Consider the following 27,630-nt stretch of genomic DNA (forward strand, 5'->3'; position numbering starts at 1 on the left):
TTCTGGGTTGAAAATTCTTTTCTTTAAGAATGTTGAATATTGACCCCCACTCTCTTCTGGCTTGTAGAGCTTCTGCCGAGAAATTAGCTGTTATTCTGATGGGCTTCCCTTTGTGAGTAACCCGACCTTTCTCTCTGGCTGCCCTTAACATTTTTTCCTTCATTTCAACTTTGGTGAATCTGACAATTATGTGTCTTGGAGTTGCTCTTCTCGAGGAGTATCTTTGTGGTGTTCTCTGTATTTCCTGAATTTGAATGTTGGCCTGCCTTACTAGGTTGGGGAAGTTCTCCTGGATAATATCCTGCAGAGTGTTTTCCAACTTGGTTCCATTCTCCCCGTCACTTTCAGGTACACCAATCAGACGTAGATTTGGTCTTTTCACATAGTCCCATATTTCTTAGAGGCTTTGTTCATTTCTTTTTACTCTTTTTTCTCTAAACGTCTCTTCTTGCTTCATTTCATTCATTTGATCTTCAATCACTGATACCCTTTCTTCCAGTTGATTGAATCAGCTACTGAAGCTTGTGCATGCGTCGCATAGTTCTCGTGCCATGGTTTTCAGCTCCATCAGGTCATTTAAGGACTTCTCTACACTGGTTATTCTAGTTAGCCATTCGTCTAATCTTTTTTCAAGGTTTTTAGCTTCTTTGCGGTGAGTTTGAACTCCCTCCTTTAGCTCGGAGAAGTTTGATCGTCTGAAGCCTTCTTATCTCAACTCGTCTAAGTCATTCTCCGTCCACCTTTGTTCCGTTGCTGGTGAGGAGCTGCATTCCTTTGGAGGGGGAGAGGCGCTCTGATTTTTACAATTTTCAGCTTTTCTGCTCTATTTTTTCCCCATCTTTGTGGTTTTATCTACCTTTGGTCTTTGATGATGGTGACATACAGATGGGGTTTTGGTGTGGATGTCCTTTCTGTTTGTTAGTTTTCCCTCTAACAGTCAGGACCCTCAGCTGCAGGTCTATTGGAGTTTACTGGAGGTCCACTCCAGACCCTGTTTGCCTGGGTATCAGCAGCGGAGGCTGCAGAACAGCGAATATTGCTGAACAGCAAATGTTGCTGCCTGATCGTTCCTCTGGAAGCTTCATCTCAGAGCGGTACCCAGCCGTGTGGGTTGTCAGTCTGCCCCTATTGGGGGGATGCATCCCAGTTAGGCTACTCAGGGGTCAGGGACCTCTTGAGGAGGCAGTCTGTTCATTCTCAGATCTCAAACTCCATGCTAGGAGAACCACTACTCTCTTCAAAGATGTCAGACAGGGACATTTAAGCCTGCAGAGGTTTCTGCTGCCTTTTGTTCAGGTATGCCCTGCCCCCAGAGGTGGAGTCTACAGAGGCAGGCAGGCCTCCTTGAGCTGCGGTGGGCTCCACCCAGTTTAAGCTTCTCGGCTGCTTTGTTTACCTACTCAAGCCTCAGCATTGGTGGGTGCCCCTTCCCCAGCCTCGCTGCCACCTTGCAGTTCGATCTCAGACTTCTGTGCTAGCAACGAGCGAGGCTCCGTGGGCACGGGACCCTCTGAGCCAGGCGCAGAATATAATCTCCTGGTGTGCCGTTTGCTAAGACCGTTGGAAAAGCACAGTATTAGGGTGGGAGTGACCTGATTTTCCAGGTGCCATCTGTCACAGCTTCCCTTGGATAGGAAAGGGAATTCCCTGACCCCTTGTGCTTCCCAGGTGAGGTGATGCCTCGCCCTGCTTTGGCTCACGTTTGGTGGGCTGCACCCACTGTCCTGCACCCACTGTCCAACAAGCCCCAGTGAGATGAACCTGGTACCTCAGTTGGAAATGCAGAAATCACCCATCTTCTGTGTCACTCACACTGGGAGCTGTAAACTGGAGCTGTTCCTATTGGGCCATCTTGGAACTGCCACCTTTTTTTTTTTGAGACAGAGTCTCACTCCATCGCCCAGGCTGGAATGCAGTGGTGCGATCTTGGCTCACTGCAACCTCCACCTCCTGGGTTCAAGTGATTCTTCTGCCTCAGCCTCACAGGTAGCTGGGACTATAGGTGCATGCCACCATGCCCAGCTAATTTTTTGTGTTTTTCATAGAGACAGGGTTTCACCGTGTTAACTAGGATGGTCTCATTTCCTGACCTCATGATCCGCCCGCCTCAGCCTCCCAAAATGCTGGGATTACAGCCATGAGCCACCATGCCCAGCCAAAATAGACAATTCTTAAAAGAAGATATATAAATGGCCAAAAAGCAAATGGAAAAATGCTCACCATCACTAATGATCAGGGAAATGCAAATAAAAACCACAATGCGATACCACCTTCACTCCTGTAATAATGGCCATAATAAAAAAATCAAAAAATAATAGATGTTGGTGGGGATGCAGTGAAAATGCAACACTTACAATCTTCACACTGTTTGCGGGAATGTAAACTACCACAACCAAAGTATGAAGATTACTTAAAGAACTAAAAGTAGACGTACCGTTTGATCCAGCAATCCCACTGGATCTACAGGTGTCTATCCAGAGGAAAAGAAGTCATTATGCAAAAAAGATACTTGAACACACATGTTTACAGGGTCACAATTTGCAATTGCAAAAACATGGAACCAGCCCAAATGCCCATCAATCAACAAGTTGATAAAGAACATGTGGGGTGTGTGTGTGTGTGTGTGTGTGTGTGTGTGTGTGTGTGTGTATACTTGGACTACTACTCAGCCACAAAAAGGAACAAAATAATTGTATTCATAGCAACCTGGATGGAATTGGAGACTATTATTCTAAGTGAAGTAACTCAGGAATGGAAAACCAAACATCGCATCTTCTCACTCACATGTGGGAGCTAAGCAATGAGAACACAAAGGCATAAGAATGATACACTGGACTTTGGGGACTTGGGGGAAACGGTGGCGAGTGGTGAGAGATAAAAGACTACCCATTGGGTACAGTGTAATCTGGTCAGATAATGGGTGCACCAAAATCTTAGAAATCATCACTGCAGAACTTATTCATGTAATCAAATACCACTTGTCCCCCAAAAACCTACTGAAATAAAAAAGTTGTTAAAAATTATTTTTAAAAACTTTTAAGTGTTTATTGTGTATCACTGGTCTTGGAATATAACATTCAAAGCTTCTCAAATTTATTTGACCACAGAATGCCTTTTGTCAAACTTCTAATTTACACAGCCTGGAAATCTATTTGGGAAAGGCTGCTGTAGTGCTCATAAAAGTTAAAACATTATCAACTATGAGAGCCCACCATTCACACTGATCCAACAGTTTTGAGAACAAAGTGTTTTTCCCAACTGCTCTATTCAACTTAAGTTCTAACCAGAATAGCCAAGGTCCTCTGTGGTTAAGTTTTAACCAGAATAGCCCAGGTCCTCTGTGGTTAAGTTTTAACCAGAATAGCCCAAGTCCTCTGTGGTCCAATAGTGTATTTGTTTTCTTCTAACATTAGTATCAATTATTCATTTTCTTAAGACACTGCATAAAGTCTCTCCTGCATAAGTCTCAAAGTAGTTATGGGACTGTCTTGTTTCCTATTTAAACGCAAGTAGCTTCAGTACTCCAATATTTAATGCAATATTTACTTTAAATTTTAGTAACTAATTTTTATCAGATTTAGGTAATTTCTTCCTATCTGTATTTTACTTAGAACTTTTACTGGGAAAGACTAAATTCTATCAAATGTCCACTTTATCATATAATAAAATCACATGATTTTAACCTTTCATTCATTCAGCAATGAAGTATACTGAAATATCCTGGTGGTAAAATATCCTCACATCCTAGAATAAACCTTACCTAGTCATGTTATATTATTAATTTAGATTGCTGATAAAGTTCATTCCCTAATGCTGAAATAAGAAACATAACTTTAAACAAATATACCTTAACTATTTGGAAAAGTAATTATGCAGCTGCAAAGACTAAGATAGGAAAAGAAATTAACACTACATAATCTGATTTACCAGAAATTTTACTAAAATATATTTATTTTATTTTAGTCACATTCTTATTTGTATAGATTGACAAACTTCAGTTTCTTTTAGATCAAATTAATTTTTTAAATTCCTCTATGAAAGTGAAATTATGTCATTTGTCTTCTAAAGATATATTTCAGAAAACATAAAGTATCTAAGAATATGAACAGCAACTGTGAATGTTAACAAGGTGAATTTAAGTATCAGAAAGTTGAAAGATGAAAGACAAAATAACCTAAGAATAAAAAAGTTCTTATTTAACTAATGATTCACCTAAATAATACCACCTATTTTTTTAACTTTCAAGATTTTTTATTGTAATTTTCTATGTAACCATACGAAGTGCATTCCTGTGAACTACTTTTAATACTAAAATGAATCATATAATATCACAATAGAGGGAAAAGCTGCTCAAATATTCTATAATATTCTTGAGTCATGGATGAGCAGATACAAATGCAAAAGAATCTTAACTATTTAATCACTGGCAAGGATGTGGAGAAAAAGGGACCCTCATACGCTGTTGGTGAAAATGTAAATTAGTAAAACCATTATGAAGAACAGTTTGGAGGGTCCTCAAAAACCTAAAAATAGAGCTACCATATGATTTAGCGAACTCACTGCTGGGTATATATCCAAAACAAAGGAAATCAGTACATCGAAAAGATATCTGTGCTCTCTCTGCCCAGCCGCCCCGTCTGGGAGGTGAGGAGCGCCTCTGCCCGTCCGCCCATCGTCTGGGAAGTGAGGAGCGCCTCCGCCCGGCCGCCCCGTCTGGGATGTGAGGAGCGCCTCTGCCCGGCGGCCCATCGTCTGGGAAGTGGGGAGCGCCTCCACCCGGCCGCCCCGTCTGGGAAGTGAGGAGCACCTCCGCCCGGCCGCCCCGTCTGGGAAGTGAGGAGCGCCTCCGCCCGGCCGCCCCGTCTGGGAAGTGAGGAGCGTCTCTGCCCGCCCGCCCATCGTCTGGGAAGTGAGGAGCGCCTCTGCCCGGCGGCCCATCGTCTGGGAAGTGGGGAGCGCCTCCGCCCGGCAGCCCCGTCTGGGAAGTGAGGAGCACCTCCGCCCGGCCGCCCCGTCTGGGAAGTGAGGAGCGCCTCCGCCCGGCCGCCCCGTCTGGGAAGTGAGGAGCATCTCTGCCCACCCGCCCATCGTCTGGGAAGTGAGGAGCGCCTCTGCCCGGCCGCCCATCATCTGGGATGTGAGGAGTGCCTCTGCCCGGCCACCCCGTCTGGGAAGTGGGGAGCGCCTCTGCCCGGCTGCCCCATCTGGGAGGTGTACCCAACAGCTCCGAAGAGACAGCGACCATCGAGAATGGGCCATGATGACGATGGCAGTTTTGTCGAAAAGAAAAGGGGGAAATGTGGGGAAAAGAAAGACAGATCAGATTGTTACTGTGTCTATGTAGAAAGAAGTAGACATAGGAGACTCCATTTTGTTCTGTACTAAGAAAAATTCTTCTGCCTTGGGATGCTGTTAATCTATAACCTTACCCCCAACCCCGTGCTCAATGAAACATGTGCTATGTCAACTCAGGGTTAAATGGATTAAGGGTGGTGCAAGATATGCTTTGTTAAACAGATGCTTGAAGGCAGCATGCTTGTTAAGAGTCATCACCACTCCCTAATCTCAAGTACCCAGGGACACAAACACCACGGGAAGGCTGCAGGGACCTCTGCCTAGGAAAACCAGAGAACTTTGTTCATGTGTTTATCTGCTGACCTTCTCTCCACTATTATCCTATGACCCTGCCACATCCCCCTCTCCGAGAAACACCCAAGAATGATCAATAAATACTAAAAAAAAAAAAAAAAGATATCTGTGCTCCCACGTTGGTTGCAGCACTGTTTGCAATAGCCAAAATTCAGAAGCAAACTAAGCATCCATCAACAGATAAATGGATAAAGAAAATGTGGTACATATATACAATGGAGTACTATTCGGCCATGAAAAAAGAATGAGATCCAGTAACTTATAACAACATTAATGGAGCTGGAGATCATTACATTAAATGAAATAAGCCAGACACGCAGACAACCATTGCATGTTCTCACTTATTTGTGAGATCTAAAAATCAAAACAATGGAACTCATGAACACAGAGAGAAGAACGATGGTTACCAGACGCTGAAGAGGGTAGCGGAGTATGGGAATGAGTTAAGGATGGTTAATGGGTTAAAAAAAAAAAAACAGAAAGAATGAATAAGGCCTAATATTTGATAGCATAACAGAGTGACTATAGTCAATAATAATATAACTGTACATTTTAAAATAACTAAAAGAGGCTGGGCGCAGTGGCTCATGTCTATAATCCCAGCACTTTGGGAGGCCAAAGTGGGTGGATCACCTGAGTTCAGGAGTTCGTGACCAGCCTATGCAACATGATAAAACCCCATCTCTACTAAAAATATAAAAATTAGCTGGGCATGGTGGCAAGCACCGGTAATCCCAGCTCTTTGGGAAGCCAAGGCAGGAGAATCACTTGAACCTGGGAGTTGGAGGGTGCAGTGAGCCTGCACTCCAGCCAGGGTGACAAGAGTGGAACTCCATCTCAAAAAAATAAATAATATAATAAATAAAATAAATAATATAATAAATAAATAATATATAATAATATAATAAAAAATAATATAATAAATAAAAATAAAATAACTAAGAGTTTAATTGGATTGTTTGTAACACGAAGGGAGGAGATGGATACCCATTTTACATGATGTGATTATTATGCATTGCATGGCTGTATCAAAATATCTCACATACCCCATAAATATATATACCTACTGTATACTCACAAAAATTAAAATAAAAAAATTTTAGGGTCTGGTGCTCTAAATTATAGGCTCATGCCTATAATCCCAGCACTTTGGGAGGCCGAGGCAGGTGGATCACCTGAGGTCAGGAGTTCGAGACCAGCCTGGCCAACATGGTGAAACCCCATCTCTACTAAAAATACAAAATTAGCCTGGTGTGGTGATGCATGCCTGTAATTCCAGCTACTTGGGAGGCTGAAGTAGGAGAATCATTTGAACCTAGGAGGTGGAGGTTGCAGTGAGCTGAGATCGTGCCACTGCACTCCAGCCTAGGCAACAAGAGCGAAACTCCATCTCAAAAAAAAAAAAAAATTTAATAACCAAGGAAATTTAATTAATTTGCTTCAAAGTGATGCTGGTATGTATGAACTGACATACACAAATTTAATCAATTTCCTCAGTTATTCCTTTCAAAATCAATCTTAGCCAATAAGCTTATGTTAGCTATTAGACTCAGATGGAAATAAGCCTTTATTATACAAAGTAATAATTAGTCACAACTTCAAAGTCCTTTGAGTCCACTTAATAGCATCAATCTGATCCAACCTTAATAAACTCTACAGGAATTTATACCACTCTCGTTTTCATAGTGTCTATTTTTGTTTAATCAAATACTACACTATCAGATAAAATCAAAGTAAAGAACAAGAATATATAGGCCAGGCACAATGGTTCACACCTGTAGTCTCAGCACTTTGGGAGGCTGAGGCAGGCAGATCATTTGAGGTCAGGAGTTCGAGACCAACCTGACCAACATGATGAAACCCCGTCTCTACTAAAATACAAAAATTAGCCGGGTGTGGTGGTGGGGCATCTGTAATCTCAGCTACCTGGGAGGCTGAGGCAGGAGAATCACTTGAACCCAGGAGCTGGAGGTTGCAGTGAGCCAAGATCGTACCACTGCACTCCAGCCTGGGCAACAGAGCAAGACTCCCCCTTAAAAAAAAAAAAAAAAATATATATATATATATATATAAAATAAGAATTCCTAATATTCCACTTACTACATTACTGCCAAGATTGTAACAATCCAAATGTTAAATAAAATACCTAAAGATATGAATGTATTAGATGAATTATCAACAATACTCACGCATCATTTGAGCAAGTCATAAATTCTCCCTTTATTTTGGGATGCCATGAGCCAGTATGAAGCATTGCTGTATGACCCTTAAAAATAAAGACAAAGGGGAAAAAAAGATGTTTTAAAAAGGTAAAAAATAAACTGACTAGAAACTGACATGTCATTTTTAAATGTAAAAATGTTTAGTTCCCCCAAAAGGGCACCATTTTAATTATAAACCCATATTATTTTATCCCAATTTTCTCTCATAACATGTTTCATTTATTTCACTTTAACTCTTTGTGTACCACCCTGTGCCCACCTCAGGAATTAACTCAGTGCTTGTATGTAACAGGTGCTTAGTAAGGTGGGAAATGGAGAGGAAAATGACATCCTTTCTTTAGAAGAAAAAAAGAAAGGTAAAGCCAAAATAAGAAAGACAGGTCCTTCTTCAAAGATCATAACTCCTTTCTTCAATGGAAGAGAATCAAGAATAGAAAGCATTTACAAATAAGCAAGGTGAAGGCAAGAGATTGGAAGGGAAATCCATATTTCCTAAAAATGTGTCAACAACCTTGATTCTACAATGCCTCTGTAAAAATAAGTATGTGAGAAAAGGAAGAATATATTTTAAATGATTGAGGAAAATTAGCTCCATTAAGTATAGAGAATATAAAAACACTATAATTAAAACAATGTGATGCTGATATATGTAAACTGACATATACACCAAATCAACTAGAGTACATAGCAAACATAAACACACACATATACACAAATGCATAATTCCCTCTTAGGCAGTAAAGTCAGCTAGAGTGGTCTCATACAGCAAGTCAGATTTACGTGGGATAGAAAAGAGCCTGGTCTTTTTTAGTATAATAACTGCAGTATCTCTTACTCTGACACAGTTCAAAATAAAACTATGATTAAAGAAGTAAAATGTACATATTTAAGTGACTTACAAGAAAAATAACAGTAACTCTCTGAAAAGATACATAGGCCTGGAGATCATCTTCAGCCAAAGTTGTCTACAATGCCTCAAATAGTATCTGGCCAAGGCCTGACATTCTGTTCATGTTTACGGAATACAAATGAGGGGAGGTGGAGACTCTTAGCCATGTGGGAGGCATGAATTGAACCAATACCTGGAAGGACTAGACGGCAAGTCTGAGATCTCATTTTCCACCCCTGAACTCAAGGCTTGTACATCCAACTATCTACTTGACATTTCTATCTGCATATCATAGGCATCTCGAACACAACAGGTACAGGGAAAATCTTGATTCTTTCTGCCCACTTTATTTTCAATCAGTTTCTTTCCTAGTAGCTCAAGCTAAAAACGTGAGAGTTGTTCTTAAATATTCCCATAACCATAGTCCTAAAACCTTCTATCTACACAGATTCAATCCACCAGCTATTCTTGACAATTCTATCCAAAATACATTCTATTTCTATTCACTTTCTAAAATCTATTCACTTTTCTCTTTTTCATCACTATCACTTATTCTCTCACAACATTCTCTCATGCTTCTATATCAGTTAATATGTACTGTAACAGGTTTGTTATTAGTCTCTCTGCTTTTTCTTTTTTTTTTTTTTCTTGAGACAGGGGTCTCACTCAGTCACCTAGGCTGAGGTACAGTGGCATGTTCACAGCTTACTGTAGCCTTGGCCTCCCAGGCTCAAGTGATCCTCCTGCCTCAGCCTCCCAAGTGACTGGGATTACAGGCATGAGCCACCATGCCTGGCTAATTTTTGTATTTTTCGTAGAGACGGGGTCTCACCATGTTGCCCAGGCTGGTTTTGAACTCCTGGGATCAAGTGATCCGCTCGCCTCACCTCCCAAAGTGCTGGGATTACAGGAGTGAGCCACTGCGCCCACCTCTGCTTTCATTTTACCTCATGTGCTCTACATAGCAATCAGTATAATCCCTTAAAAATATAGTTCTAACGTAGGAACAGAAAACCAAACACTGCATGTTCTCACTTATAAGTGGGAGCTGAACGATAAGAACACATGGACACACTGTCGGGGGAACAGCACGAACTGGGGCCTCTCGGGGGTGCGGGGTGGAAGGAAGGAGAACATCAGGAAGAACAGCTAATGGATGCTGGGCTTAATACCTAGGTGACGGGTTGATCTGTGCAGCAAATCACCATGACACACATTTACCTATATAACAAACCTGTATATCCTGCACATGCACCCTAGAACTTAAAATAAAAGTTAATGGAAAAAAAAATACATAAACATACATATATATATATGTAGTTCTAAATATGCCATAATGTCGGCACAGTGGCTCACAACTATAATCCCAGCACTTCTGGGAGGCTGAGGCAGAACAATCACTTAAGGTCTGCAGTTTGAGATCAGCCTGGGCAACAGAGTGAGATCCTGTCTCTACAAAAACTAAAAATAAAAACTTAGCTGAGTATGGGATAGACATCTATAGTTCCAGCTACTTAGAAGACTAAAGTGGGAGGATCCCTTGAACCCAGGAGTTGGAGGCTACAGTGAGCTACAACTGCACCAGTATACTCCAGCCTAGGTGACAGTGTCAGACACCATCTCAAAATAAATAAACTGATCAATTTAATTAAATTAAAATGCCACTTAACCTTTTACTGGCTTTATAACCTCTTATACAGTGTGATGGTTAATAATGAGTGTCAACTTGATTGGATTGAAGGACACAAAGTATTGATCCTGGGTGTGTCTGTGAGGGTGTTGCCAAAGGAGATTAACATTTGAGTCAGTGGGCTGGGAAAGGCAGACCCACCCTTACTCTGGGTGGGCACAATCTGATCAGCTGCCAGCTCGGCTAGAATATAAGCAGGCAGAAAAATGTGAAATGAGAGACTGGCCTAGCCTCCCAGCCTACGTCTTTCTCCCATGCTGGATGTTTCCTGCCCTCAAACATCGGACTCCAAGTTCTTCAGTTTTGGTGCAGACTACCTTCCTTGCTCCTCAGCTTGCATACAGCCTATTGTGGGACCTTGTGATCATGTGAGTTAATACTTGATCAACTCCCCTGTATGTATATTCCATTAGTTCTGTCCCTCTAGGGAACCCTAATATACACAGTCCACAACGAATTTTATTTTCTGGCTCCATGTTCCTTCCATCTTCACTTATTTTGTGTTCCCTCATGCCCAACACATACCAGCCACTTCCTTCCTTTCAGTTCCTCCAATATGCTTAGCTCTGCTCCATATCAGGGCCTTCTTATATGCTTTCCCTACGCTGGAAAGCTCTTTTTTCCACTTTCTCATGACTGGCTCCTTCTCATTATTTCACTCTCAGTTTACATGCCACTTGCTCAAATAAGTATTCCCTGGTCCTCTATGTAAGAAAACATGGCCCACCACATTGTTCTTTACCTTAGTACCTGTGCATTTCCTTAATAATAGCCATCATAGTTTGTGATTCTTTGTTCATTTTTTGACTTTTGGAACAGTGTTAACATTTTACATATTCACACAAAAAAATAAGGATGGGACAACCAAAAATTGAATATAAACAGGAACAAATCAACCTTACATTTCAAATTAGTAACACATATACTGAAAGAATAAACAGAAGGGAATACCCCAGATAACTATCTACCCTGTAAGTGGGTTGATGGCCCCCAAAAAGATATGTCCATATTCTAATCCCAAGAACATGTAAACATGACCTTATTTTGGGAAAGGTTATTTGCAGATATAATTAAGAATCTCGGCTGGGTGCGGTGCCACATGCCAGTAATCCCAGCTCTTTGGGAGGCCAAGACAGGCGGATCGCTTGAGCTCAGGAGTTCGAGACCAGCCTGGGCAACATGGCAAAACCCCATCTCTACAAAAAAAAGAAAAAAAATTATCCAGGCATGGTGGCACACAACGGTAGTCACAGCTACTCGGAAGGCTGAGATGGAAGGTTCTCTTGGGCCCAAGAGGTCGAGGCTGCAGTGAGCCATTATTACACCACTGCACTTCAGCATGGGCAAGAGAGCAAGACCCTGTCTCAAAAAAAAAAAAAAATCTAGATGCAATTCTGTGCAGGCTCTAAATCCAATAGCAAATGTCCTTATAAGAGATAGAAGAGGGCTGGGCGTGGTGGCTCACACCTGTAATCTCAACACTTTGGGAGGCCAAGGCAGGCAGATCACTTGAGCTCAGTTAGAGACCAGCCTAGGCAAGATGGCTAAACCCCATCTCTACAAAAAATACAAAAATTAGCCACGTGTGGTGGCAGGTGCCTGTAGTCCCAGTTATTTGGGAGGCTGAGGTGGAGGATGGCTTGAGCCCAGGAGATGGAGACTGCAGTGAACTGAGATCACACCACTACACTCCAGCCTGGGCAACATTATGAGACCCTGTTTCAAGAAAAAAAAAATTTTTTTTTAAAGAAGAAAAGAGAAGAGAAAAAGACAAAAAGAGAAGGCTATGTAAAGACAGAGGCAGAGAATGGAGTTATATAGCCACAAGCCAAGGAATACCCCGAGTCACCAGAAGCTGAAAAAGGCAAGAAAGGGCATTCTTGCCTAGAGCCAACATTCTTGCCAACACCTTGATTTCAGCCTTCTGGCCTCTGTAATAGTAAAAGAATAAATTTCTGTTGTTTTCAGCCACCAAGTTTGTAGTAATTAGTTAAAATAGCCCAGGAACCTAGTACATATTCTCAGTCTAAGACCAAAAGAACTGTAAATAAATATTGAATTCTAATTAATACATTTGTTTCTTTTTTGCAGTGGTATACATTAGCAATTCTGAAACTGCCTTCAATATAATGAAGAACTAAGCCAAGGAGGAAATGTGCTGGGGACAACTGGAGTAAGGTTTAGCCCTGTTGGAGAAGATAGTTACAAAAGTGAAAAGGCGGAAGACTAGAATGAACTCTCTGATGTTAAACAGAAATTAAGGGTATCAATGTGAACTCATGATTTTTAATAGGTAGATAAAATTGTTGTATATGTATATATGTGTTAGTTATTCTCTAATTCTGTATGTTAAGAATGTCTAGAAGTAATATATTCCAGCAAAACTAACACAGAGATCCTGGTCTCTAACAATCACCTCTCCTTAAAAGGAACCAGGGCTTCTTGCAAAAATTATTGATTATAGAGATGGGGTAGGAAACGAGCAAGATGAACGTGGAACATTTTGTTGTATTTTTAAAAAAAAAGAAAGTACTACAAAGATGATGGAGACATGTTAAAAGGATAAAGCACATGTTGAAGAGCCTTCTGCTGGCTAAATCTGGAATAGTTAGGGCATCAAAATAAATAATGATAGTAACGAATTATAAACCATTCACTAAAACAAGGACCATTGAGTGTATACTAATATAATAAATATACAAACAAACAAAGCTCTTCCTTTTAGTAGAATGCAACTGATAAACATAAAATGAATGATGGAGTTAAAAGATCATCATTTTGCAATCATCACAGTAATAACTGATTCAGGAAAGAATCATCAATAGATGCTAAAATTGTGGAGAAAAGTTTGAAAATGAATATTTACAAAGCCTCAAAATCTCCCTGCAAATTACTTAGTAATTGCAATGAGAAGACAGTAACTTTATAGTGGAAAAACCTGGTAGACACCACCTTAAACAAGTGATCTAGGTTAACATCACCAATGCAAGGACAAACTGAAGCTGACATCACATACTTCCTGGTATGATGAAGAAAGGAGGACACCATATCATTTCTGTCATAGTCCTTCTAAAAATGCATAACCTAATTCAAACTATGAGGTAAAATCAAATTCTATATTTTATCAAATCACTGACCTGCAGTCCTCAAAAAATGTCAAGGAAAAATAAAGACCAAATAATGCAGAGAAGCCATTCCCAATTAAAGGAGACAACAGATATGATGACTATATACAATGTGTGATCTTGATCAGAGCCTGGAACTGGTGAAAAAATCATTATACAGATTGTTGAGATAATCAGTGAAACATGAATGTGGAATGTGATTTAGATAATAATACGTTATCAATGTTAAATTCATGGCTATCCACCAGGCATGGTAACTTGTGCCTGGTAGTCCCAGCTACTAGGGAGGCTGAGGCAGAAGGATTGCTTGAGCCCAGGGATTCTAATCCAGCCTGGGCATCAAAGCAAGACCCTGTCTCTTAAAAAAGAAAATTATGATTATGTATGAAAATGCATTGTTATTAGGAACACCTCACTGAAGAATTTAGGAGTAAAAGAGCATGACGTTTACAACTTACTTTCAAAAGCTGAAAACTAAACACACATATATGTAATTTATATGCATATGCATATATATATGAGTGTGTATATACAGGTGGGATAGGAAGGTGGGTTAGTTTGTGTTAGTTGAGGGAGGGATGGAGGAGGGAAAAGGAAGGAAGGGGTAAGGTGAAAATAAAGCAATGAGACAAAATGTTAGCAATTGGTAAATCTGAAAAAGAAGTATAAAGAAGCTTTACGCCCCTTTTAATTTACAGCTATTCTTTAAGTTTAAAATTATACCAAAATAAATAATTTTATTTTTTTGGGGGGGGGAATGTTTGTTTACAGATGAGGGTCTCACTCTGTTGCTGAGGCTCAAGTGCAATGGTGCGACCACCACAGCTCACTGCAGCCTCAACCTCCTGAATTCAAGAGATCCTCCCACCTCACCCTCCCAAGTAGTTGGGACTACAAGGCAAGCACTGCTACACCCAGCTGATTTTTTATTTGTTATAGAGATGTGGTTTCTGCTATACTGCACAGGCTAGAAACTAAGTACTTTTTAAAAAATATTCTGGTTGCCCAGTGAAGGAAAGTCTGTTTAAAAAAAAAAAAAAAAAGAATCTATAGGGCTGCTCAGTGAAGAACAGCCTGTTGAAAAACGAGAAAAAAAAAGAATTTATAGGTCCAACTGGGAAGATGTTAATGTGAGTCATGCGAAGATCGACAGTGGCTTTGACTAGAGAGCAGCACTAAGTGTTGACAAGTGAGTACACATTCCTTACAAGTGCACACAGAAAATTCACTAAAATCATATTCTAAGTAACAAAACACACTTCATCAGATATTTTAAAAATTAAAATTATTCAAAGTATGTTTCCAAGGGCTGGGTGTGATGGCTCATGCCTACAATCCCAGTACTTTGGGAGGCTGAGGTGGGAGGATCACTTGAGGCCAGAATTTTTTTTTTTTAAGTATGTTTCTAGATCATAAGAGAATTAAATTAGAAGCCAGTAAGAAAAAAGTCTCAAATACTTGTATATTTAAACACCACACTAATAACCCATGGGTCAAAAAGGTAATCCCAAGTGAACTGAATAAAAATGAAAATATAACATCTGAAAGTTGTGGGACACAGTTAAAGAAATGCTTAGAGCATTTCTATTAGAAAATAAGAAAAGTCTCAAATTAATAATTAAAGCATCCATCTTAAAATATTAGAAAAAGAAGGCAAGTAGGAGAAAATAAATCAATAAAGTTGATAAACTTTTAGCCAGAACAAGAAAAGGAGAGAAAGAGAGAGAAGACACAAATTACCACCAATTCAGGGAAAATTAGGAGATATATCCGTACTGATCCCAAAGAAATATTACTATTATAATAATCTTATGCACATAAATTTGGTAACTTAAAGGAAGGAAGAACTCGAATAGTCCTATATCCACTAAACATACTGAATTCATAGTTAAAAGCTTTCAAAAACAGAAAAGAAAACCCCAGCCCAGTTGGCTATACTGGCAAACTCTACCAAACATTTGAGGAAGACGTAACATTACTTTTTCACAACAGTTTCCCCAAAACAGAATTGGATAGTACACTTCCAAATTCATTTTATGAAGCTACCATCACCCTGATACCAAAATCAAGTACAATATGACATAAGAAAGCTACAAAACAACATCCCTCATCAACATAAAAGCTAAGATCTTTGAAAAAATGTTAAACTAGTATCTAAAAGGAATAGTACATTGCAACCAAGAAGGCTTTGTTCCAAGAATACAAGTCTGGTTTAACAATCAAAAATCAATGTAATTAACCACATTAACATAATAAGATAAAAAATTCAGAAAAGGCATTTGACAAAACTCAATAGCCATTCATGATAAAAAAAACTCTCAGCCAATCAGTGACAGAAAACAACTTACTCAACTTGATAAAGCATATTGTCTCAGTCAGCTAGGGCTGCTATAACAAAAGACCATAGACTGGGTGGCTTAACCACCATACATTTATTTCTCATAATTCTGGAAGTTGGTGAGGGATCCCTTCCTGGCTTGCAGATGGGCCATCTTCTCCTATATCTTCATACGGTCAGGAGACAGAAAGCTCTGGTATCTATTCCTTTCTTTCAGAAGGGCACTAATCGCATCATAGAGAATCCACCCTCATGACCTCACCTAAACCTAATTACCTCCCAAAGGCCCCCACCTCCTAATACTATAACATTGGAGGTGATGGCTTCAATATACATATTCGGGGGGGACACAAACATTCAGTCCATAATAGGTACGTACAAAAAACCTACAGTTAACTACATATTTAATGGTAAAAGACCAAATATTTTCTCTAAATGTCAGGTTTTAAGCAAAGATGCCTGACCCCACCACATTCACATTCAATGTCAATCTGGAAGCCCTAGTTAAGTACAATAAGGCAAGAAAAAAAATAAAAGGCATTCGGATTGTAAAAGGAGAAATAAAACATTCATTCCAAGACACAATGACCATTTATGTAGAAAATCCCAAGGAATCTATAAAAAAACAACATTCAAAAAAATCAATAAAATTTCTATGCACTACCAATGACAGTTAGAAACCAAAAAATATTTTAAAGTCCTATTTGTAATAACTCAAAAAAACAAAATGCTTAGGTACAAATCTAATATAATCAGGATCCCTATGTTGATATACTATAAAATGTACACGAAAGAAACAGAAGGCCTAAATAAGTGGGGAGATATACTGTGCTGATGAATCAGAAACCTCAATATACTAAAAACATCAATTCTCCAAATTGATCTTTAGACTCAATATAATTCCAAAGAAAATCCCAACAGGGTGATCTTGTGGAAGTAGAGACGTAGAATGATAGTTACCAGTGTCTAAGAAGTGCAGGGGAGGGGGGAAGATAAAGAGAAATCAGTTGATAGGTTCAAACATACAATTAGAAGGAATAAGTTCTCATGTTTGACAGCACAGTAGGGTGACTACAATTAATAACAATGTCTCACATATTCTAAAATAGCTAGAAGGGAGAACTAGAAATCTTCCCAGCACATAGAAACAATAAATGTTCAAGGTGATGGATACCTCAAATACCTGAACTTGATTACATATTCTCTGTATACAACAAAATATCACATGTACCCCATAAATATGTACAAAAAGAATGTATCCACAAAATAATTCTAACAAGATTATTTGTAGATATAGACAGGGTGCTTCTAAAATTTACATGAAAAAGTAAAGAAATTAGAATAGTCAAAGCCATTTTTAAAAAGAAAAAAAAAAGTTGGAAAGCATCCTACCAAATTTAAGTTTAAGTTTGTTAATATGTAAGAAATATTTAAAAGCTGTAGTAGTAGGAAAACCGGCCGAGCCCTGGGTGTGGGACAGAGTGCCTGTGTGTGTGTGTCCCCAAGGGCAGGAAGGTGGCAAAGGGAGGTGAATCCAAGTGGGTGGAGGGAAGGGAAAGGTGGGAAGAGAAAAAGGTGCGAGGAGGACCAAGTGGGAGGGTGGTGGCTCACTCAGGACCCACCGGGGGCAGCGCAATGAGGCGGGTGACCCTATTCCTGAACAGCAGCCCCAAGAATGGAAAGGTGGTTGCTGTATATGGAACTTTATCTGATTTGCTTTCTGTGGCCAGCAGTAAACTCAGCATAAAAGCCACCAGTGTGTATAATGAGAAAGGTGGACTGACTGATGATATTGCTTTGATCAGGGATGATGATGTTTTACTTGTGTGTGAGGGAGAGCCATTTATTGATCTTCAGACAGATTCTAAGCCTCCTGAAGGATTGTTAGGATTCCACACAGAATGGCTAACATTAAATGCTGCAGGGAGGTACTTTACAACTACACGGAGCACTTTAGCGAATAAAGAACCTGACAGTATGCTGGCCCACATGCTTAAGAACAGAGGTGTCTGGGGAAATAAGCAAGATCATAGAGGAGCCTTCTTAATTGACCAAAGTCCTGAGTACTTTGAACCCACTTTGAACTACTTGTGTCATGGACAGCTCATTGTAAATGATGGCATTAATTTATTGGGTGTGTTAGAAGAAGCAAGATTTTTTGGTATTGACTCACTGATTGAACACCTAGAAGTGGCAATAAAGAATTCTCAATCACCAGAGGATCATTCACCAATATCTCGAAAGGAATTTGTCCGATTTTTGGTAGCAACTCCAACCAAGTCAGAACTGTGATACCAGAGTTTGAACTTCAGTGGTGCTGATGTTTCTCGTTAGGACCTTCAATACATTAACTTCAAAATGGCCAATTTAAGCCGCTGCAATCTTGCACATGCAAATCTTTACTGTGCAAATCTTGAATGAGGTGATCTCTCTGGATCAGTGCTTGACTGTGCAAATCTCCAGGGAGTCAAGATGCTCTGTTCTAATGCAGAAGGAGCATCCCTGAAACTGTGTAATTTTGAGGATCTTTCTGGTCTTAAAGCCAATTTAGAAGGTGCTAATCTGAAAGGTGTGGATATGGAAGGAAGTCAGATGACAGGAATTAACCTGAGAGTGGCTACCTTAAAAAATGCAAAGTTGAAGAATTGTAACCTCAGAGGAGCAACTCTGGCAGGAACCAATTTAGAGAACTGTGATCTGTCTGGGTGTGATCTTCAAGAAGCCAACTTGAGAGGGTCCAACGTGAAGGGAGCTACATTTGAAGAGATGCTGACACCACTATACATGTCGCAAAATGTCAGATGAGAATTTTAGGGGCTAGAGGAAGATGTACAAGATGAAAACATTTTCCTTATCACTTTTCTTTCTCCACCCACTCAGTTGTCTAGAAGAAGTAACACTGTAAGGAAATTTTTAAAAAACATTGAGAGAATTATGCTTGCTCTCAGCGGTGCATAAGGGAAAAAACTGACTTTTTTTCCATATTCTGATTTTTAACAGAAAAGCACTCATTAATAGGTATACGGAAACTAGATATTGCTGCTTTTTGAATGGGGTAGGGGGGTTCCACTCAATACCAGAGGCAAGTTCCACTCAATACCAGACCAAGCAATTCTATCTATTTACACTATTAGCCTCGTTTTCCCATACGATCGGCACAGGCATAGGAAGATACTTCAAAACCAAAAAACCAAGGTACATCATTAATATTCATTTAATTCAAATACCAAATAATTTACGTAAGGCCAGCTTAGAAATCGATATTAAATCCAGATCTACTGCAATCAAAGCTTATACAATATGAGTGAATATGGCAGAGTTGCCTGATAAAAGACAATGTAATATATTGAAGCTAGAACCCTACAGTGGGTAATGAGGAATTTTAGACAGACATTTGATTACAGCCACCAGTAAATATATATAAAGTAAAAATAAAGGCATTTGGCTGATCTAAAATGTAATACCAATCAGTCAGCACCTGTGATTCTTTTACTTATATTTTTTGGGTTTTTTTAAAACAAATTTCAGCCCAATTTTCTTGAGTCATTATCTCTCTGCAGCAGCAGAGGAAGGGCCTGTACCTGCCTACCAATGACCTGGTGTCCTTATATCTACCCCAAGAACAGGGATACTAGCTGTGTCCAAATGGGTTCTGAATTCTACAGACTCATCAACATGAGGCAAGGAATCACTGAAAACCACTTTTGTCTCCTTTAGGAGAATGACATATCTTCAGTATTTTCGTGCTTATTCTTCTATATCTACATATGCAAAGCTTTCCTTAACAGTAAAGGGTACATATGCATAGTGGGAAGAGATCAGAACTTTACAAGTGAAGGAGAGCAACTTCAGAAATGAATTATTTTCTTTGCTTTATTACTTTTACCAAGACAGAAAGTATTGTATTGAGAGATAATCTATTTCCATAATCAGTATGTCTCTAAATTATATTTAAATCATTTCATTCTGTACTATATTTTCAGGAATTAGAGAATATGTTATTCATTCACTTGAAGGTACCTCTGTAGAAATAACCTAAAACTGCAGAAGGATCTGTAAAAGCTAAACATGGTGTGCTTAGAAACTGCAGATTTTAGATCTAATATATACTGCATTAATAAACGATATAAAGCGTTGAAAAGGGAAAAAAAGCTACAGTAATCAAGACAGAATGGTACTGTATCAGAAAAAGATAAACACATACCCATAAAACACAAGGGAAAGCCCCAAAATAAACTCACTCAAATATCATCAACTATTGATATTTAATATTTGACAAAGATGCAAAGGAAATTTAATAAAGAAAGGTCAGTTTTTCCAACTAATAATGCTGAAATAACTAATCAATCATATGACAAAACAAGATAATCTCAACCTATTATTCATACTGTATACAAAAGTTAATGCAAAATGGATGACAGCCCTGAATCCGCAATCCAAAACAGTAAAACTCTAAGAAAAACTAGAGAAAATCTGTGTTTGGTAAAAAGCTCTCATGTACAACACTGAAAACAGAATCCAGAAGACATTACAACTGACACCAAAGAAATACAAAAGATCATTTGAGATTACTATGAACACCTCTATGCACACAAACTAGAAAATCTAGAGGAAATGGCTGAATTCCTAGGAGCATACAACCCCCAGAGCTTGCATCAGGAATGGAAATCCTGAACAAACCAATAGCAAGCAGTGAGAACGCATCAGTAATTTAAAAAATAGCCAACCAAGAAAAAAAAACAAAACTCAGGACCAGGTGGATTCATAGCAGAATTCTACCACACCTTCTAAGAAGAAGTGGTGCCAATCCTACTGAAACTATTCCAAAAGATTGAGAAAGAGAATGTGGTACATCTACACCATGGAATATTATGCAGCCACAAGAAAGAATGAGATTATGTCCTTTGCAGGGATGTGGATGGAGCTGGAGGCCATTATCCTTAGAAAACTAACACAGAAACAAAAGACCAAATACCGCCTGTTCTCACTTAAAAGCAGGAGCTAAATGATGAGAACACACAGAGACATAGAGGGGAAGAACACAAACTGGGGCCTATCAGAGGGTGGAGGGTGGGAGAAGGGAAAAAAAGCAGTAAATACAACTAGTGGGTACTAGGCTTACTACCTGAGTGATGAAATAATTTGTACAACCAACCCCCATAACACACGTTTACCTATGTAACAAACCTGCACATCCTGTACATGTACCCCTGAACTTACAGTTAAAAAAAAAAAAAGATGAGAAAAGATTGAGAAAAAGGAGGGAATCCTCTCTAACTCATTCTATGAAGCCAGTATTATCATCCTGATACCAAACTTAGGAAAAAATGTAACCAAAAAAAGAAAACTACAGCCCAATATCCCTGATGAACATACACGCAAAAATCAACAAAACACTAACAAACGTAATCCAGCAGCCCATCAAAAAGATAACTGACCATGATAAAGTGGGTTTCATCCAAGGGATGAAGGAATGGTTCAATATATGTGATATAGTTTGTGTATTTGTCCCCAGCCAAATCTCCTGTTGAATTGTAATCCTCAGTGCTGATGGTGGGGCCTAGTGAGAGGTGTTTGGATCATGGGGGTGAATCCTTCATGGATTAGTGCTGTCTTTGTGATAGTGAGTTCTCGCAAGATCTGGTCATTTAAAAGTGTTTAACAAGTCCCCGCTCACTCTCTCTCTCGCTTCTGCTTCCACCATGTGAAGTATCTGCTCCTGCTTCACCTTCTGCCACGAGTAAAAGCTTCCCCAGGCCTCCCCAAAAGCAGATGCTGGTGCCATGCTTCCTGTACAGCATGCAGAACCATAAGCCAGTTAAACTTCTTTTCTTATAAACTACCCAGTCTCAGGTATTTCTTTTCAGCAATGCAAGAGTGGCCTAATATGCAAGTCAATAAATGCAAATTCACCACATAAACAGAATTTAAAACAAAAACCATATGATTACCTCAATGGATGCATAAAAAACATCCGATAAAATACAGCATCCCTTTATGATAAAAACAAGCAACAAACTAGGCACAGAAGGAATATACTTCAAAATAATAAAAGCCATATACGACAAATCCACAGCCAACATCATACTAAATGGGGAAAAGTTGAAAAGAATCCCCACCTCTCCCAAGAATTGGAACAAGACCAAGTTGCCCACTTTTACCACACTTCTATTCATCATAATACTGGGAGTCCTAGCTAGAGCAATCAGGCAAGAGAAAAAAAATAAAGGGCAACCAAACTGGAAAATCAAATTAAGATCTGATTCTCAAATCAATCCCTTTTACAATAGCCGCAAAAAATAAAAAAAAAAGAAACCTAGCAGTATACTTAACCAAGGAGGTAAAAGATCTCTACAAGGAGAACTACAAAACACTACTGAAAGAAATCACAAACGACACAAACAAATGTAAATATGTCCCATGCTCATCAATTGCAAGAACCAATATCATGAAAATGATCATACTGCCCAAAGCAATCTACAGATTCAATGCAATTCCTATCAAAATACCAACATCATTTTTCACAGAATCAATCCTAAAATTCATATGGAACTAAAAAAGAGCCTGAATAGCCAAAGCAATTCTAAGAAAAAGAACAAATCAAGAGGTATAACATTACCTAACTCCAAATTATATTGACAAGGCTACAGCAACCAAAACAGCATAGTGCTGGTATAAAAGTAGATATGCAGACCAACAGAACAGAATAGAGAACCCAGGAATAAAGCCAAATACTTACAACCAACTGATCTTTGACAAAGCACACCAAAACATAAATTGGAGAAAGAACATCCTATTCAATAAATGGTGCTGGGAAAACTGGACAGCCACAAGCAGAAGAATAAAACTGTATGCCTACAAAAATGAACTCAACATGGATTAAAGCAAACTTGTCCAAACCACGGCCCGGAATGGCTTTGAATGTGACCCAACACAAATGTGTAAACTTTCTTAAAATACTACAAGATCTTTTTGCAATTTTTTTTAAGCTCATCAGCTACCATGTTAATATATTTTATGTGTGTCCCAAGACAATTCTTTTTTTTCCAATGTGGCCCAAGGAAGCCAAAAGACTGGACATCCCTGTATTAAAGAGGTAAATCTGAGACCTGAACCCATAAAAATTCTACAAGAAATCCTAGGAAAAACTTTTCTGGAAACTGGCCAAGAATTTATGACTAAGACTCCAAAAGCAAATAAAACAAAAATAAATAAATGGGAACTAATTAAACTTAAAAGCTTCTGCACAACAAAAGAAATAATCATCAGAGTAAAGAGACAACCCACAGAATGGGAAAAAATATTTGCAAACTATGCGCCCAACAAAGAAAGCACTAATATCCAGAATCTACGAGGAACTCAAACAAATCAGCAAGAAAAAAAAAATCCCATCAAAAAGTGGACAAATGACATGAAGACACTTCTCAAAAGAAGATATAAAAATGGCCTAGGCCAGGTATGGTGGCTCACGCCTGTAATCCCAGCACTTTGGGAGGCCAAGGCGGGCTGATCACCTGAGGTCAGGAGTTCAAGACCAGCCTGGCCAACATAGTTAAACCTTGTCTCTACTAAAAGTACAAAAAATTAGCCAGGGGTGGTGGTACACACCTGTAATCCCAACTACTATCCCAGCTACTCGGGAGGCTGAGGCAGGAGAATAGCTTGAACCCGGCAGGCAGAGGCTGCGGTGAGCCGAGATCGCGCCATTGCACTCCAGCCTGGGCAACAAGGGTGAAACTCTGTCTCAAAAAAAAAAAAAAAAAAAAAAAAAGCCAACAAATATATGATAAAATGCTCAACATCACTAATCACTGGGGGAATGCACATTAAAACCAAAATGAGATGCCACCTTAGTCCAGCCAGAATGGCCATTATTAAAAAGTGAAAAAACAATAAATGTTGGTGTGCATGTGGTGAAAAGGGAACACTTAGACACTGCTAGTGGAAATGTAAACTAGTACAACCTCTATGGAAAACAATATGGAGATTTCTCAAAGAAGTAAATCTACCGTTCGATCCAACAATCCCACTACTGCGTATCTACCCAAAGCAAAAGAAGTCATTACATCAAAAAGACACCTGCACACTTATGTTTATTGCAGCACAGTTCACAATTGCAAAGGTATGTAACCAACCAAAATGCCCATCAATTGATGAGTAAATAAAGAATATATGGTATGTATACACCATGAAAAAGTACCCAGCCATAAAAAAGAACGAAATAATGTCTTTTGCATCAACTTGGATGGAGCTGGAGACCATTATTCTAAGTGAAGTAACTCAGGAATGGAAAACTAAATACTGTATATCCTCACCTGTAAGTGGGAGCTAAGCTATGGGTACACAAAGGTATATACAGTGGTACACTGGAAACTCAGAAGGGCCTAAGGAGGGGAATGAGGGATAAAAAAACTACATATTGAACACAATGTACACTACTCAGATTATGGGTGCACTAAAATCTCACACTTCACCACTGTACAATTCATTCATGTAAATAAAAACCATTTGTACCCCAAAAGCTATTGAAATTTTTAAAAATATTTTTAAAAACAATCTATAAAGAAAAAAATTGATAAATTAGAATTTGTTAAAATTTTTAAAACTTCTGCTTTACAAGGTGAATGAACAGAAAAGCCACAGACTGACTCACGCCTGTAATCCCAGCACTCTGGGAGGCCAAGACGGGTGGATCGCTTGAGCCCAGGAGTTCAAGACCAGCCTGAGCAAAATGCCAAACCCGTATCTATAAAAAATACAAAACATTAGCCAGGAGCGGTGGTGTGCACCTATAATCCCAGCTGAGGTGGCGAGGCTGCAGTGAACCGAGATTGCACCACTGCGCTCCACCATGGGTGACAGAGTAAGAGAAAGAGAGACGAGAGAGAGAGAGAGAGAGAGACGAGAGACAGAGAGAGAGAGAGAGAGAAAGAGAGAAAAAAATATTTCCAAATCACATATTTAAAAAAGGACTTAAGTTGAGAATATATATATATTTAAAAAAAAAAAACTGAAAAACAAACATTAACAAAATGAACACTTCTCTCTTCCTCAATCTGAGCAGAAAAAAATTGGATATAGACACTTCATTAAAAAAAGATATGAGAAAGACAAACACAGGCCGGGTGTGGTGGCCCATACCTGTAATCCCAGCACTTTGGGAGGCGAAGGTGGGCAGATCACTTGAGGTCAGGAGTTCGAGACCAGCCTGGCCAACATGGTGAAACCCCATCTCTACTAAAAATACAAAAATTAGCCAGGCATGGTGGTGGACACCTGTAATCCCAGCTACTTGGGAGGCTGAGGCAGGACACTCACTTGAACCTGGGGAGTGGAGGTTGCAGTGAGCCGAGACTGCACCACTGTACTCCAGCCTGGGTGAGACAGCAAGACTTCATCTCAAAAAAAAAAAAAAAAAAGAATGACAAACATGAAAAGATGCTCAACATCATTCATCATGGGGGAATGCAAATTAAAACAACAATGAGATCCCACTAAACACCTATTTGAATGGCTAAACTACCAAAAACTAACAATACCAATTGCTAGTGAGGCTACAGAGCAACGGAAACTCTCATTCATTTCTGGTGGGAATGTAAAATGGTCTAGCCACTTTGGAAGACAGTTTCACAGTGTCTTATAAAGCTAAATACAGTCTAACCACACGATCAGCAATCACACCCCTAGGTATTACTGATTTGAAAACATGTTCACACGAAACCTACACACAAATGTTTGTAACAACTTTCTTCATGAAGTTTTGTTGATAAGACATATTTTGCCAATGGTACAGATGAGGGGTGTGAGGGAAAAGGGAGAAGTCAAGTTTAACTTACAGGTTTTTGGCTTCCTCAACTGGTGAATGGCAATGCCATTTACTGAGAAATAAAGACAACCAACTGCAGAAGGAATAGGTCTAGGAAGAAAAGTCACAATTTCCTTTTTTGACATGTTAAGGTGAGATACATCTAAATTTGTCAAGTAGGTAGTTGGTAATACTGGGCAGGTGAGAAAATAGAATAAAATCTATAAATTTGTATGTAATTAGTGTCTATACATGATATTTAAACTCACATATCCAGAGGCAGAAGCATAATACAAAAGAGGGCTCAACACCAAGCCCTGGGATATTCCAATATTTAGAAGTTGAATAGAAAAGGAGTGGTGAAAAAACAAGAGTGAAAAGGAACATACAGTGAGGTAAGAAGAAAACCAAGAGAGCACAGTAAATTCAAAGTCAAGTAAAGAAGCTGTTTCAAGGAAGTGACTGTAATCAGCTGTGTCAACTGCTACTGAGAGTTACAGTATTACCAGAGCTGAGAACTGACCATCAGAGTGCCATGAAATTATTTTCATAAGCAAATGAATAGAGTGCCATGAATAGAGAAGTAAAATTCATCTCAATTTTGTGCAACCAGCCGGGTGCAGTGGCTCACGCCTGTAATCCCAGGACTTTGGGAGGCTGAGACTGGCAGATCACTGGAGACCACGAGTTCAAGACCAGCCTGGACAACATGGCGAAATCCCACTTCTACTAAAAATACAAAAATTAGATAGGTTTAGTGGAGCACGCTTATAATCCCAGCTACTCGGGAGGCCGAAGCATGAGAATCACTTGAACCCAGGAAGCAGAGATTGCAGTGAGCCAAGATTGCACCACTGCACTCTAGCCTGGGTGACAGAGTGAGACTCTGTCTTAAAAAAAACAAAAACAAAACAAAAAACAAAACAAAACAAAAATCTGTGCAAAGTACTGAAAAATAAAATGATTGAAATCCAAAGGATTTCTAAGGGTCCCATTAATCTCTTTTGAAAGTAGAAATTTGTCAGCCTATGCTTAAGAAAAAAAATAATTAATTAAAAAAAGAGAAAAAGAAAATACCTATTATCGAGGGCAAACAACTTCAGGGCAAAGAAATAGCTCATTGTACTCCCTCCAAGTTCTCAGTATAGATAAATTTGGGCTGAAGGCCAGATTGCATGTGGAAGGAAAGGAAAAGGAAGAGGGAAGAAGGAAGGGAAGGGAAGAGGGAAGGGACGGGAAGAGGGAAGGGAAGGGAAGAGGGAAGGAAAGGGAAGACGGAAGGGAAGGGAAGACGGAAGGGAAGGGGAGGGGAGGGGAAGGAAAGGGAGGGAAGGGGAGGGAAGAGAAGGGAAGAGGGAAGGGAAGAGAAGGGAAGAGGGAAGGGAAAGGAAGGGAAGGGAAGGAGAGGGAAGGGAAAGGAAGGGAAGGGAAGGAAAGGGAAGGGAAGGGAAGGGAGAAGGGAAGGGAAAAGGGAGGGAAAAGGGAGGGAGGAGGGAGGGAGGACGGAGGCAGGGAGTGAGGGGGGAAGGGAGGGAAGGAGGGAGGGAGTGAAGCAAGGGGAGTGAAAGAAAAGAAAGAAAATAATTTCTAGTGACTAGCAGTTAACAGGGATCTGGTCTGATTTTTGCCCCATTAGATATCTGCCTCTGAGCAAGGAAAACAGTTCATGATTTGCAATAAAAGAAACATTCCAATAATCCAAGACATGCCCAGCCTTTGAGGACTTAGATCCTAAACTACCTTGTCTTCCCCAATCCTGTACACTACACCACACTCTCAGTCTCCTCCTCTGCTTAACTAAGCTCCATCTCCACTGACATCTCTGCCTAGTCTCTTAATCCAATGCATAGCCTGCTTATCTCCCAGTCAGTTCCTAGTTTACCAGCTTCCTCTCCTCATTCCCAGACTCAGG

At 39.6% G+C, this 27,630-nt stretch overlaps 2 protein-coding genes across 3 annotated transcripts in view; one reads left to right on the forward strand and one right to left on the reverse strand.

Moving 5' to 3' along the window:
* The window catches only part of WDR70 (WD repeat domain 70), a 365,950-nt gene that overhangs the window by 225,784 nt on the left and 112,536 nt on the right, over window positions 1-27,630 (reverse strand). For both annotated transcript variants that reach the window (XM_054684042.2, NM_001280169.1), the window contains 1 exon segment: window positions 7,839-7,915. In XM_054684042.2, coding sequence (XP_054540017.1) covers window positions 7,839-7,915 — 77 coding nt within the window.
* Window positions 14,329-18,942, forward strand: LOC129144085 (BTB/POZ domain-containing protein KCTD9-like). The gene has a single exon (XM_054685095.2). The coding sequence runs from the start codon at window positions 17,549-17,551 to the stop codon at window positions 18,203-18,205; it is 657 nt and encodes a 218-aa protein (XP_054541070.1). The 5' UTR covers window positions 14,329-17,548; the 3' UTR covers window positions 18,206-18,942.

Source organism: Pan troglodytes, chromosome 4, assembly GCF_028858775.2.
Source record: "Pan troglodytes isolate AG18354 chromosome 4, NHGRI_mPanTro3-v2.0_pri, whole genome shotgun sequence".
In the NCBI taxonomy this organism is placed as follows: domain Eukaryota; kingdom Metazoa; phylum Chordata; class Mammalia; order Primates; family Hominidae; genus Pan; species Pan troglodytes.